Source organism: Dipodomys merriami, unplaced genomic scaffold (genome assembly GCF_024711535.1).
Source record: "Dipodomys merriami isolate MVZ:Mamm:240054 unplaced genomic scaffold, mDipMer1.0.p SCAF_680, whole genome shotgun sequence".
NCBI classification, from domain to species: domain Eukaryota; kingdom Metazoa; phylum Chordata; class Mammalia; order Rodentia; family Heteromyidae; genus Dipodomys; species Dipodomys merriami.
This window is the reverse complement of record NW_027206269.1, coordinates 273,850-287,868: the sequence shown is the minus strand read 5'-3', so window position 1 is coordinate 287,868 and position 14,019 is coordinate 273,850. Positions and strand designations below refer to the sequence as shown.

At 49.4% G+C, this 14,019-nt stretch overlaps 1 protein-coding gene across 4 annotated transcripts in view; it reads right to left on the bottom strand.

The window, feature by feature from the left end:
- Window positions 1-14,019, bottom strand: part of LOC138816075 (cytokine-like nuclear factor N-PAC) — a 33,808-nt gene that overhangs the window by 4,808 nt on the left and 14,981 nt on the right. For 2 of the 4 annotated variants that reach the window (XM_070005615.1, XM_070005613.1), the window contains 10 exons: window positions 10,065-10,151; window positions 9,073-9,129; window positions 8,478-8,528; window positions 8,322-8,395; window positions 5,594-5,693; window positions 2,497-2,607; window positions 1,780-1,881; window positions 1,432-1,594; window positions 999-1,178; window positions 769-893 (listed from right to left, as the gene is read on the bottom strand). In XM_070005615.1, the coding sequence (XP_069861716.1) occupies window positions 769-893; window positions 999-1,178; window positions 1,432-1,594; window positions 1,780-1,881; window positions 2,497-2,607; window positions 5,594-5,693; window positions 8,322-8,395; window positions 8,478-8,528; window positions 9,073-9,129; window positions 10,065-10,151 (1,050 nt within the window). The remainder of the gene's footprint in view (window positions 1-768; window positions 894-998; window positions 1,179-1,431; window positions 1,595-1,779; window positions 1,882-2,496; window positions 2,608-5,593; window positions 5,694-8,321; window positions 8,396-8,477; window positions 8,529-9,072; window positions 9,130-10,064; window positions 10,152-14,019) is intronic. The other 2 variants (XM_070005616.1, XM_070005614.1) reach the window with 1 other exon arrangement.

The window sequence follows — 14,019 nt, the reverse complement described above, 5'->3', positions numbered from 1 at the left end:
GCAGGCTGTAATCCTAGCTACTCAGGAGGCTGCAGTCTGAGGATCGTAGTTTCAAGTCAGCCTGAGTAGAAAAGTCCCTGTGTGATTCTCCTCTCCAGTTCTCAACAACATCAACAACAACAAAAACTAAGTGGAGCTACAGCTCAAAGTGGTAGAGCACTAGCCTTGAGCAAAAGACTTTACAGAGGGACTGGAAAGGTGACTAAATGGTAGAGTGCCTTGCATGCAAGAGGCCTTGGGTTCAATTCTTGAGCTTCACATAAGCAGAAAAAGCCAGAAGTGGTGCTGTGGCTCAAGTGGTAGACTGCTAGCCTTGAGCTGAAGAGCTGAGGGAGAGTACCCAGGCCCAGAGTTCAGGCCCCACGACCGACTGACCGATTAAACGAACAGTTTATAGAGACAGAGCTTTAGGCCCAGAGTTCAAGCCTTATGACTGAAAAGAACAAAAACAGCAGAATAGGCTGATAACAATCCCAGTAACCTGGAAGGCAGAAATTGGCCAGACTGCAGTTCAAGGCTAGCATGAGATGTCAGTGAACATCACTGCAACAAAAGAACCTGCATTTGCCTGTCACTCCTGCTACATAGGACGTAACAGGTTGAAGAATCACAGAGTCAGCCCCGAATATAAAGTGAGACTCTATCTAAACAAAATGTGGAAAAAACAAAAAAAAGAAAAAGAGCAAAGCAAAGCTCAACAGAGGGAGGGAAACACCAATTGCAAGAAGGTGCAGAGTCTTGGGACTTGGCCGGGTGCTATCCCGTTACCTCATTGGCGGCAGCTGCCATAGGAGTGGGGTGGTTGACGGCATCGCCCAGCGCGATGGCCAGGCGGAGATCCTTCTGAATGTACTTCAGGTAGAAATCAGGCTTGAAGTTTCCTTGGAGGATGTCTGAGGAAGGAAAGCTACTGATAAGAAGAACTCAGGACCCTAAATAAAACCTCCTGCAGGCTTTCCCACCAGGGAAGATGAAAAAAGACACCAAAGGGGACTTACTTTGGCACTTCTGGTCCAGGAAGATGCTGGCCAACTGTCCCTGATTGAGGATATCTAAGAGTGTCTGCTGTGACTGGCCTGTCACCTGGGCCAGTGTCAGTCCCTCGGCAATGGTGGCCATGAAACTCCCTTGGACCATGTTCACGATCAGCATCATCTTAGCTGCATTGCCAACTTCACCTGCCAAGGGCAAAGAGTCAAAATCACATGCCAAGAATGCCACAGGAGGCGGGCCTCTCTTCCTGCCCTCACCCTGCATCTGGGAGTCTCTTTCACCTGTCTGTGACAAAGCAGGTTCTTGCTCCTTCTAGGCACTGACTGTAACCATCAACGGAAACTTTCCCCTAGAGTGCCCGGTAGGAAGGCCATGTAAGACGGATGCAGTCCCTGACCCCCAGGCCTGACATGGCCCCAGCGGTGGCAGACATATTACCTAGAAAGAAGGAGGTCTTCCCCATGGCTTGGAAACAGCTGCTGCAGTCTTCATACAAGCCCCTGTCTCCGGCCGCTAAGATCACCAACATCCCGTCATTAGACAGCTGCTGGTTCCCTGAGACTGGGGCTTCCAAGAAGCGGCCGCCCCTGGACACGATCACCTGTGTGGGAAAGCCACGGCTTCTGGAGGCCTGTGCCTCACAGGCCCCCCAGACACGTCAAGGAGCATCCTCAGGGGCCTGCCTTCCACCCAGACAGTCTTTGCCTTCAGCTGTCCCACAGGGAACCACCCACACTTGGCTTTGTTTAGCCTGGGCCTGGGGACAATCTAGAGCCAGTGGGATACCTGGGCCAGCTCGGTGACTGTGTCAGCATCCACCGTTGACATGTCTACATAGCACTTGCCTGGGCGGATCCCTTGTAGCACACCACTGGGCCCCAGAACCAGCTGTGGGGATACAAAGAAGAAGCAACAGCCTGGCCTCCCAGCCAATGCTCAGAAGCTCCTGTAGACCACCATGTATTGACTTTTTGGCTCCCTTCCTGGTTAGGAATTAACTATTAAGGCTGAAAAGGGAAGAGCCCACTAAATATGCAAGGGTTAAAATAGTAGTTCCAGAATGCTCCTTCCCATTTGTTCTTGCACCTTCTCAACAGGATCCCATTATTTATTTTGGGCCTTCTTTGGACTGACTTGGATTAGACCAGTCCCCTGTGTTAACAGGATGGCTACATCTGAACTTGTAACACGTTCAAATTCAGAAACAGCTACGCATAGGAAGCTGGCCTTTGAACCCAAAGTACCCTCAGCCCCAAAGCTTCTAGCTCAACAGATGCTTAGGAACCATTTCAGTACAGACTTCAAGTATAGTTTTCATGCTTTGTTTCAAAGTAAAGAAGTCTGTATTCAATGTAGGCAAATGCCCTTCCCAATGGGAGATGGCCCCTAAATGGGAAATCCAGCCCCCACATGCAGACTCACTCGCTGTGCAGGGGAGAAGGGGAGGAGGCCAGCCAGCTCTCCTGGCTACGACCTGGGCGCTGAGGGGAGGGGGATCCTTACGTCCTTGGCTGCCTTTGGATCCGACACACAGGCAAAAGTGATGTCACAAGTGGAAACGACTTCAGCGGGGGTTCTTCCTAGGCGGGCCCCCTCCTGGATGAACAAATCACACTGCAAAAGTCACAGATCCTAACGTGAGCAGCAGGTAGTGCACAAGTATGCCAGTCAGGCCCAGAACCTGGCTGGCCTCCAGGCAGGAGGCTGAGGTGGGGACTGGGGACAGCAGAGCTAGAGGTCTGGCTTCAGAGAAAGTCAGTGCCCTGGGCTGCCAGCACTGTGCTGGGAAGCAGGGCTGATGGGAGCCCCTCCTTCTGGCCACCATTCCTTTTCAGGCTGGCTGCCCACACTGCTGCTGGTTCCTAACAAAATGTATCACTGGTGTTTTGGTAGTATTTCTTTGAACAATAAGCAATCAAAGAAGTAATTAAAGCTAGTTTCTCGTTCCTTACTCCTATAATACTAGGTATTCAGGAGGTGGAGATCTGGAACAAGTCTATGAGACTCTTACCTCCAACTAACCAGTAAAAAGCCAGAAGTGAGCCTGTGACTCAAGTGGTACAGTACCAGCTCTGAGCAAAAATGCTAAGGGTCATCACCAGGCTTTGAGTCTAAACACTACTATTGTCTTGTACACAGGGGTACACAGTAATGAGAATAATTTAGATTTAGTATTTTGCATGCTTTCCCCCCCCCCCTTTCCTTTCTCTTGTCAGTTGTGGGGCTTGAACTCTGGGCTTGGGCGCTGTCCCGTACCCTTCAGCTCAAGGCAAGCGCTCTACTGCATGTCTTGTTTGTTTTTTGTTTTGGTGATACTAGAGTTTGAATTCAGGGTCTCATGCTTGCAAGGCTGGCATTCTATCACTTGAGCCATGCCTTGTCCAATGTAGCTTTTTAATGGTTAGTTTGGAGGTAGTCTCAAGGATTTTTCTGCTTGGGCTGTGTTCAAACTGTGAACCTTCAGGTCTGTTCCCCACTCCTCTCTCTTTCTGCTGGTCCTGGGACTTGAACTCAGGGCCTGGGTTCTGTTCTTGGACCCCTTTGTGCCCAACACTAGCTTTCTACCACTTGAGCCACAACACTATTTCCAGCCTTTTCTGTTTATGTAGTACTGAGGAATTGAACCCAGGGCTTCATGCATACTAGGCAAGCACTATACCACTAAGCAATACTCCCAGCCCCCGGTCTCAGCCTCTTGATTAGCTAGGATTACAGGCATGAGCCACTGGTGCCAGGCTAGAGCCTTTACTTTTACTAATTTTTTTACATGCATTTAAAATGTTCTGTGCTGGGTGTGGTGATGTGTGCCTGTAATCACAGCTACTCAGGAGACTAATGCAGGAGAATTATGAGTTCAAGACTAACAATTGCATATTTCTGGTTTATATATCTTTTTTTTTTTTGGTCCGGTCATGGAGCCTGAACTCTGGGCCTGGGCGCTGTCCCTCAGCTCTTCAGCTCAAGGCTAGCACTCTACCACTTGAGCCACAGCACCACTTCCAGCTTTAATGTGGTGCTGAGGAATGGAACCCAGGGCCTCAGGCATGCAAGGCAAGCGCTCTACCACTGAGCCACCTTCCCAGCCCTGGTTTATATATGTTGATGACTTCTGATACACATTTTTTTTTTTATACCTTTGCTTACTGTTTCTCTTTTGTGGGCTTTTTTCTTATGTTTAATAAAACTCCAAAAGAGCTACATTAATAGTAAATTTCATTTTTTCTGGTTTTTTTTTTTTTTTGTTTGTTTGTTTTTTTGGCCAGTCCTAGGGCTTGAACTAAGGGCTTGGGCTCTGTCCCTGAGATTTTTTGGTCAAGGCTAGCACTCTACCACTTGAGCCAAGCTCCACTTGTGGTCATTTTGGTAGTTAATTGGAGGTAAGAGTCTCATGGACTTTCTTGCCCAGGCTGGCTTTGAGCCATGTTCCCCAGATCTGTTGCCTGAGTAGCTAGGATTACAGGCATAAGCCACTAGGGTCTGGTTCTCCCCAAGTTTCTAAGCAATTGTCCAGAGAAGCTTTCCTTGAGTGTTGAGTCTACAGAGTGATAACGAACAGCCCTGCTTCAGGCTGCCTAAGCTGGTCTGTGTAGCCTTTCAGTAATGAGGTCTCACGATGTGTTCCCTACTTATTCACAAGAACTAGAGGAGCACTTTTTGTTGTTTTTGCATTAGGATCTTGGTATGGCCCTGAACTTGGACCAAACTCAGAACAACCCTTTTGCCTCAACCTCTACAGTAGCTGATATTATAGGCATGTACCAAGCCAGAGTACTGTGCTGTTTCGGATGACCTGTCCATTGCCATGCCCTTTGAGCAGGTGCCTCACCTTCTCAGGTGAAGACACTGACAGGAAGGAGGTCTGATGCATTTGTGACATGAATTTGGGACTGACGTAAACCTAAGTTTGTAACTGTTTTGTTCTCCTGCCTCCCTGGGAGGAACAGTCCTGTGGGTGACATGGAAGTTTTCCAATCACAAAACAGCATGGGGTTGGGAGGGTGGGCCAGTGGTAGAGAATCTGAGTAGCAAGTTCCAAACTGCCAACTCCCTCCCCCCAGCCCCCAGCCCCCAAACAAAATCAACACCAAGAAAACCTAGGATGTACAGAGGCCCTTTAAGGGAACGACAGGTTCTCCATGTCCCTGGGATAGGCAGCTGAGGCGTCCTGGTCATTCTTACTTAGACAGTAACTGGAATTCAGCACTAGCCCATGCCTTGCCCAGCACCAGTGTGCCCAGGGTGCTATGTGCCAGGACCCAGAGTGAGTGTGACCCAAGCCTCAAGCTATCTGTGACCACCATCCATTATCTAACCTCTATCCCTAAAGGTGACACCCAGACAGAGGAAAAACCACTGAGTCATCTTAGGCATCCGCAGGGAGCATCTTTATCTTGTGTGTGTATGTCACGGTGCTACATTTGCTGGGCTTGCTTCTTAGTTGGCACTCTGCCATTGGAGCCACACCTCCATCCCTAGGCACTTAGTTTTTCTAATAACATCTACCTGCCACGATTAGTTTTGGCTTCTCCTTCACCCTATGTGGAGCAGTGAGTAGTCACCCGCATTCCAGGGACCAGTACATCTGACTCGCAATACTTACTTTTTCTGCAGTCCGGTTCCATACAGTCACCGTGTGACCCATCTTTAGCAAGTTGGAGACAATGCCACTTCCCATAAGGCCAAGGCCCAAAAATCCTATCCTGAAAGAGAGAGAGATGGATCAGGTCAGGGGTGGGGTGGGTGGGCCTGGTATGTCCTCCTTGTAGACCAAGTCAGGCTAGAATTTAGGATGCCAGAAAAATGGCCTGAAGGTTGAGTGAGCTGCAGCCAGCCATATGGTACCTCTTCTTCTCCTGTGGGACTAAACACCAATGCACTGGTCCAAACCCTCCCCTCTACAGAACAAAGAACGACCTCTATGGCTTAGGCCAGCTCTGCCCCTCCAGGCCTCTGTCTTTCACCAAAACTCTGGAATTTTCCTCACAACCTTCTGTTTGCCTTCACTTCCTTCGCTTTGACCTTCCTGCCACTTTCCACTTCCACTGCTGTTTCTTCCTGCTTAAGAGGATTTTCATCTTGCCTAAATGTCTTTTCCTGGCTTCTGCCCTTTATTTTCTCACACAGGACAATGAGATCAGTTCTGCTTCTTTATGTCTCAGTCAGTCACGTTCATGTTCTTGTGGCGACCTGGCTTTTCTCCCAGTTCTAGATACCCTTTGTGGTTTTCCCATTCCGACTCCTTGCTATCTTCTCTGCATTTTTGGTTTTCTGGAATAACATCTTCAGTCACTCTTGCAAACTGTGCCCAGATCCCTCACCACCTGCTGGAACATTCGCTGCATAGAGGCCATGTTCAGCCCACACCATGTCATTTGGATCAAATGCTGAAAATGAAACTCATCACTTCCTGTCCGTTAAGTTGCATGCTGATGCTTAAAAAGGAGGTCTCATTTGTCATTCACAGCCTCTCTTGGTTGTGCAATTTCCCCTATGCAACAATCAGGACAGATTAATTCTCTTCCTTTTCTTCATGTCCCAGGAAACCCAATAGACTTGGGGATGATGTCTTTGGATTTCTAATATAACTGATGCTATCACTGTGTTTCATGAACAGACTTTCTGCTGTGGTTTATATGCTAGGTACAAACTGCTGACAGAACAGTAATCAAGGTCTTGCTTTTAGCTCTCAACCCCTGCCTGGTCTGCCTTGTCGTTAACTTTGTTTGGTGGCAGTAGGTAATGACTTTGGGGCTTTGCATTTGCTAAGTAGGTACTCTACTGCTTGAGCCACAGATCCAGTCTCTGTGTTCATTAATGGTGGTGTCTATCTCTTCCCAGCTTGCTTCCTTTCCACCTATTCTTTTTCTCTAGTCAAGGTTTTGCTATGTAGCTCAGCCTGATACAGATCAGAAGTCAAGGCCCTATGGGGCTAGTAATGTGGCTTAGTGGTAGAGTGCTTGCCTAGCATGAATGAAGCCCTGGGTTCAATTCCTCAGTATCACATAAACAAAAAAAGCCAGAAGTAGCACTGTGGCTCAAGTGGCACAGTGCTAGCCTTGAGCAAAAGGTCAGGGACAGTGGGCAGGGCCTGAGTTCAAGCCCCAGGACTGACAAAAAAAAAAAAAAATTAAGGCCCTCAGACCCTCCTGCTTTAGTCTCTGGAAGGCAGAGATTAAAGATGTGCACCAGGGGGCTGGGAAGATGGCTCAGTGGTAGAGTGCTTGCCTTGCATGCATGAGGTCCTGGGTTTGATTCCTCAGCACCACATAAGCAGAAAAAGCTGAAAATGGCGCTGTGGCTGAAGTGGTAGAGCACTAGCCTTGAGCTGAAGAGCTGAGGGACAGCACCCAGGCCCAGAGTTCAGGCCCCACAACTGACCAAAAAAAAAAAAAAGTGCACCAGCATGACCAACAACATTCCCCTCTGCCTACAACCTAACAAGCTCCTCCTTCTTCACCTTCAGGGAAGTTTAGTAAGAACAACTTGTAAAATCAGTCATTTCAACTGTAAAAGTTGTTCTGTTTCTGGTCTGGGGAACAATTATATGGAATACACCCTCTTGCTGAAGAAACCCTTCCTACCATGTGACTCTGTATCACAACTGGCCTACTGAGGAGAAGCAAAGTCAAGTCTGGAAGCAAGTTCAGTCTGGGGAAGGGAGGACATAGGCTTTATTCCAAATATCTTTTTTTTTTCCCCCATCGGTCGTGGGGCTTGAACCCTGGGCCTGGGCGCTGTCCCTCAGCTCTTCAGCTCAAGGGGAGCTCTCTACCACTTGAGCCACAGCACCACTTCCCCAAATATCTTAATCTTCTCAATCTCCTGTAGTAACTCTTGGAGATTTTCTCACAGGTGAACAAAGCTAGTGACTTTCTGTGTGTGTGTGACAGTGTTGGGGCTTGAACTCAGGGCCTTGTGAATTCTCTCAGACTTTTCACCCATGATTGATGCTCTACCACTCAAGCCACACCTGTATTTCTAGCTTTCTGTTGATTAATTGCAAAGGAGTCTTATAGATTTGTCTGCATAGGCTAGCTCTGTGCCTCGATCCACAGATCTCAGCCCTCTGAGTAGCTAAGATGACAGGTGTGGGGCCCTGGTGCCTGCTGAGTCCAGTCCCAGGTGGCTGAGAGTCTAACCTCTGAAGTAAGCGCACTTGCATGTGGACTCAATGGGAGTTATGGAGACAGCCCTTGAGCCAATGCCCGAGAGGGACTCCATTAAGGATTTGTGTGACAACTACCATCTTCAACTTTAGCTTCTTTCCATTTGACCCCAGCCATCTCTGGGGTGGCAGAACCCAACCCCAGGCTAATGCCAGCACTTACTTTTTGTCTGTGGGTGTGACACTGCCGTTCACTGCTGTGCTGTCCGCTGCCTGGATGGAGGTGGAGCCAGTTTCCTAAGGATAGAAAGCACACATCATCCACCTGCCCACAAAGAGGCAGGTTAAGAGAAACATGGGAGGCATGGAGCCTACATACCTCTTCACAGACTTTCAACTTCTTTGTGATTGCCTGGTAACAGACAGCTGGCTAATAAAGAGGGAGGAAAAAGACCATGTATTAAATGGAATGGCTAATGAGTCTTCATTATAATTCTACAAAAGGTCAGGCCTTTACTGCTCTACTAAGCTTACTGTGGACTGAAGGAAGTCTCAGAGGTTCTTATGGGCCCGGCACTCCAAGGGACTAAATCATATGCCAGATTTATAGAGCTGGTCACCTAGAGCCACAGAGTACCAGGCAACACTTGCAAGGCTCGGCCTAACTATGAAGAGGTGCTAGGAATGCTTCCCTCGCAAGATATGGGGTTGTTGCTGTTGGCTTAGATGCCACGGCTCCCCCACAGCGGCTGACAGTGCACCCTGTCTGTTCCTCCTGCCGCGGACTCTGAAGACAACTTCAAATGTGTCAGCCACATGGCTGGCTGGGTTCTAGCTTCCTTTTGGCTTATTCTGAACCTTGGCAGCACATGGCTTCCTTATAAGCTGACACTGACTTCTGGCAGTTGCTCTGGCTGAGGAAGCCACTCTTGGTGGCCAGCCTGAGCCAGGGTGGGAACCTCAAAACAACTCACCTTCTCTGTCTGGCTCAGCAGGAAATGGTGGAAATGAGGATCTGCATCTTTGACTGGCTGAAACCAGAAGACAGTGCATGTAGTCAAGCTGCTTCCCAGTGCTGCTTCCTCCTGCCTGCTAGCTGCACTCCTCTCAGCATTTGCCCACGCAACCCAGCAGAAGGATCCCACTACTGTGTGTCATTCCAACAATCAGAGTGACCCAGGTGCGGGATGCTGACAGCTCATGCCTGCAATCCCAGCTACTCAGGAAGTGGATTTGAGGATTACTGTTCAAAACCAGCCTGGACAGGAAAGTCCACGAGAGTCTTATTTCCAATTAACCAGCAAAAAGCTGGAAGTGGAAGTGTGGCTCAAGTGGCAGACCACTAGCTTTGAGCAAAAAGACTAAGGGACAAAAAGACAGTGTCTAGGCTCTGAGTTTAAGCCTCAGTAATTCTGGGAGCGTGTGCATGTGCGTGCGCACATGGGCACGCACACACACGCGCACACACAGACACACACACACAAAAACAACAGTGGTGTGCAATCCCAAGTCTAATGGCCAAGTGGCAGACTAAGCTCTCATCTGCAGGGTGGAGGGTTTTCCTTTGTTGTTGTTGTTGTTGCTGTTGTCATGGGGCTTGAACTTGGGGCCTGGGCACTGTCCCTTAGCTCTTTTGTTCAAGGCTAGAGCTCTACCACTTTGAACCACAGCTCCACTTCCAGTTTTCTGGTACTTAACTGGAGATGAGAGTCTCATGAACTTTCCTGCCCCTGTTGGCTTTGAACCATGATACTCAGATCTCAGCCTCCTCAGTAGCTAGGGTTATAGGCATGAGCTAACCAGTGCCTGGCTGGTTTTACTTTTTAATCTGTTGTCTTCTGGAGTGTCTTATAATCAACAAAACAAAAAGCAGAGGGGAAAAAGAAAAGGGAATCTTATCTGGCAATGCCCAGAAGTCAGTAATCCCATTTGCCAGGTGGTTTGACCTCTCAGGAGAGTTCCTTACCTCGCTTGCAGTCGGCTGCCACTTAAACGAGGCCATGGGTCCTGCCATCATCCCCTTCACAGTACTCGACTCAGGGATAGTGAGGTCCTGCAGAGGACAGGGAAAAGCAGAGCATCAGGACACTTCCCTCCTTTGTGTCTCACTGAGTCCTGACGACACCCCTGCAAGTTCAAGTCGATCCCCAGCCATAGGTCTGCTGACAGTCCCTGGGAAGAAACAGGGCAGATTTCCCATTTATACAACACCAAAGTGAGCCTTCTCTACCCTTGATAAGCATGTTCATGTGTCTAAGCAGCACACGGATGGTGTTAGTGAAGAGCCACAGGGAAAATGTCCTGGTGAATGGTGAGCAAGACAGCAGCAATAGGGTCAGATGGAACCCACCACATGTTATAGAAGAAGCCTCGGTGCCTGAAGTTGCTGCACCTGCCCATGTATACACAACCAGGGTGGTCTCCCAGCCTTCCTAGGCCTGGGGTCCCTACTCTTTTTCTTCATAGCTATTCTACCTTGCCCCTGCCTTCCCACTCATTCTCTCCCACCCCAGCAGGCCCCCCAACATTTCCATTAGAACATCTCTGCGAATCCCGTGTGACGGAGAGCCCTCCACCACTGCCATCCCACAGGCTGGGGGGTTCTCTGGAGTCCTTTCTAATGCCTCGTCCTCTAACACACTGGTGGTGGCCACTGCTCTACCATTGCACACCTGCCCTGACTCTCACCACCCTCACTCCTAACACCCAAACTCACTGCCATCACCTGTCTCCTACCTGACGTCAAACTAAATCTCCCTGCATCCGTGCTGCACACCTGCAACCTAGTCTCCATATAGCAGACAGCCATTTTCTAAAAGTCAAGTCAATCCTAGCTCCTTAGGAGGCTGAGATCTTGAGGATGATGGTGGATCATGGTTTGAACCACGCCTGGTCAGAAAAGTCTGTGAGACTCTACCTCCAACATAACCAGCAAAAAGTCAGGCTGGAAGTATGGTTCAAGTGGTAGAGTGTCAACAGAGAAGGTACAAGGCCATCGGTTCAAACTTCACTACTACCAAAAATAAAAAAAAGATAAATCAGACCCCAAACCAGCTTTCCGTCCCACAGTGAAGGAAGCTACAAGGCCTGCCACTGCCCCCTCACAGACCCCCGGTACCCCAAGCACGCATGATACGTCCTTGGCTTTGTCTTTGGTACAGGCTCTGTGCCTCTGTTGAATGGGAACTTATTTCGGTGGCCCCCTGTACCTTCCACAGAATATGATACTGACTTAGAGGGCTTTCACAATGTTGGCCTCACGAAGCCCTCAACACCTCATGACAGAGAACTCTTTTGGTCTCCATTTTATAGATGATCAAGGTGTGGAGAGCTGTGAGCAGCTCTGGCCACTAGTGAGGCAGATCAGATTTAAACTCAGGTACTGCAACTCCAGAGCTAATGCATCAGGAGCATGCTCTAGAAAGGCAAAAACTTTGCCAGCTATCTACTCCAGAGCCCACACTGGGGCCTATGTGTCTAACATGTGGTTGAGGTTCAACCCTTTTTTTGGCCAGTTCAGGGGCTTGAACTCCGGGCCTGGGCACTGTCCCTGAGCTTCTTTTTTTGCTCAAGGCTACCACTTGAGCCACACTGCCACTTCGGCCTTTTCTGTTTATGTGGTGCTGAGGAATCAAACCCAGGGCTGTGAGCCACATTCCCAACCCCGAGGTTCAAAAATTTTGAACCTCGGGAGAAGGTGATGGAACTTCATCCTAGAGAGACTGGCTGAGCTATGCTTTTTCTCCAACATCTGGCTCGTGGTGGTGCTGCTGTGGCCATCTGACAGAGGGCGGTTTGCGGGGAAGAGAAGGCTGCCTCAAAGAATGTTTTGCAGTGACAGATGCTCTGTGTCTGTGCGGTCTGACACAGGAGCCCCAGTCACGTCACCACCAAGCACCTGACACCAGGCTTGGTGACAGTGAAACTGAATTTTAAATTGTTTTCAGGGTAATTTACATTTACACAGTCACCAGTGTAGTTCTAGGGATGGCACAATGGAAATAAGAAGAGCACAGTCCTCAGGCCAGAACCAAGAAGACTGCCGCTCTCTGCCTCTCTTGGTAGAAGTTTAAAATTTTAGGAGAGCCGCAGGCCTGACCAGGTAACTCCTATAGAGTTGTAGCCCTGAGCTCAGGACACTAGGAAGAGGAACTCCAGGGAGAGGTGTGAGCGTGGTGCCTGGCTGGTAAGCCTGTGTCACTGATTCGTGCAGCTGACACCTCTAAGACCAAGGTCACCTTTTCCATTATCTCCAGGGGCAGAAGATTCTATAGGAGAAGGAAGTTACCTGGGACTCTGCCCAGCTACCAGCCCATGCTGCACTGCTTCTGAAAGGAGTTTGCCAGTCAAATAACCTGTCATTATGCACCCCCATCTCTCTTCTTCTTCTTCTTCCACTCCATCTTCCTCTCCCTCCCTTTCCCTCCCCGCTCCAGCATAGATCAGGTTGGAAGACACACTGCAATTCCAGTGCCAGGCACAAACTTCCTCACGCATCTGCAGGTGCTGAGCTGAAGCAACTGTTCCACACCTCCAGCCAAGCTCTATCCTGCCCTTTCACGGGCGGCCAAGGCCAGGCACAAAGTCCGTGCAGAAGGGTCCCCACAAAGAGGCAACAGCAGTTAGAACTTCTGGACTAAGCCCGGCTTCATGTTACTACCCTCCAAATGAATAACTCAGCCCCAAAGGCCAAGTGCTTTTCACTGGAAGCTTGAAGAGAAGCCTCTAGAAGCAAACTCAGGCAGGGACTTGGAGATTCCCCTGAAGTAGCCACTCACTCTCACTACACAATTAGCCCTGGTGGGTCTGGACAAGGTACCTCACATTGCTCTACCCTCTGCCTAAGGACACACCCAGTCCTCATAGCAAACCCACAAGGCACCATCATCAGATGAGGAAACCAAGGCTAGGAACTCAGCCAAGGTCATCTCTGGCTCCAGCTAGCAATCCAAACCAGGGCCCTCATCCTAACTTCTCCTCTGGACTTCCCTTCATCCAAAAGGAGGATGCTTCTCTCCAGAGGGAGGCAGGAAGAAGTATGTGCGATACTTGCCTTAAGACAGAATGAATTTAGCAGGCAGAACCTCACAGCCCAAGTTTCTTAAGGACCCCAAGGAAATAAGTTCAAAAGTCAGATCACACTTTTTTGAGTCAGGCTGAGCCATGCTGCTGTCTAAGCTCCCCGTATTCCGAGGTATGCAAGTTTCTAAACCGCTCCTGGTCAGAAGAGGGGAGGCCCTCTTCTTCTTAGGACAGTGGGAAGGACCTTGTACAGGAAGGGACCACACAGAGGCCGCCACAGGCTGAGCACAAGCACAGGGATACTGCAGCAGACATCCAAGTGATTTTAAATTTGAGTTAGCTTCCAACATCTAAAATTAGAATGTTTCACACACAAATATGCCTCTCTAGTGTCTCTTGAGGAAAACCAGACAACCTGTCCTCTGTTGGCCAGAACAGGACCTGGCCAGACCCCAGCCGCAGTCAGCCTCCTGCCTTCCACACACACTCGAGACCCTTGTGCCTGCACAGGCCGCTCCGGAGGGTTCCACTGCCTGCCTTATCCCCCACTGCTCCCACCAGCCATCTGCTTCTGCTCCCTCTGTTCTGCTGCTACTGATAGGCCCTGCGCTCTCCAAACCCCCTCCTTTCTTTCATCTTGAAATTCTTCTGAGACTGGACCCAGGTATTACCAGCAAGAAGGCAAGAGATATGCCAATCCCACTTGATTTCATCTGGTGTAGCTTCCAGTCTACCAACCCGACCACATACTTTCTCTACAGGAGGCCACTGCCCTGCTTTCCCCTCTTCATTTCTCCACACAAACTCAGCAGTCTCTGGGTTCACCCATCCTTTTCCAGTCTCACCTCCTTAGCCTGAACCTTCAATCTGATCTACAGCTTGCCTGAAATTCATTACAT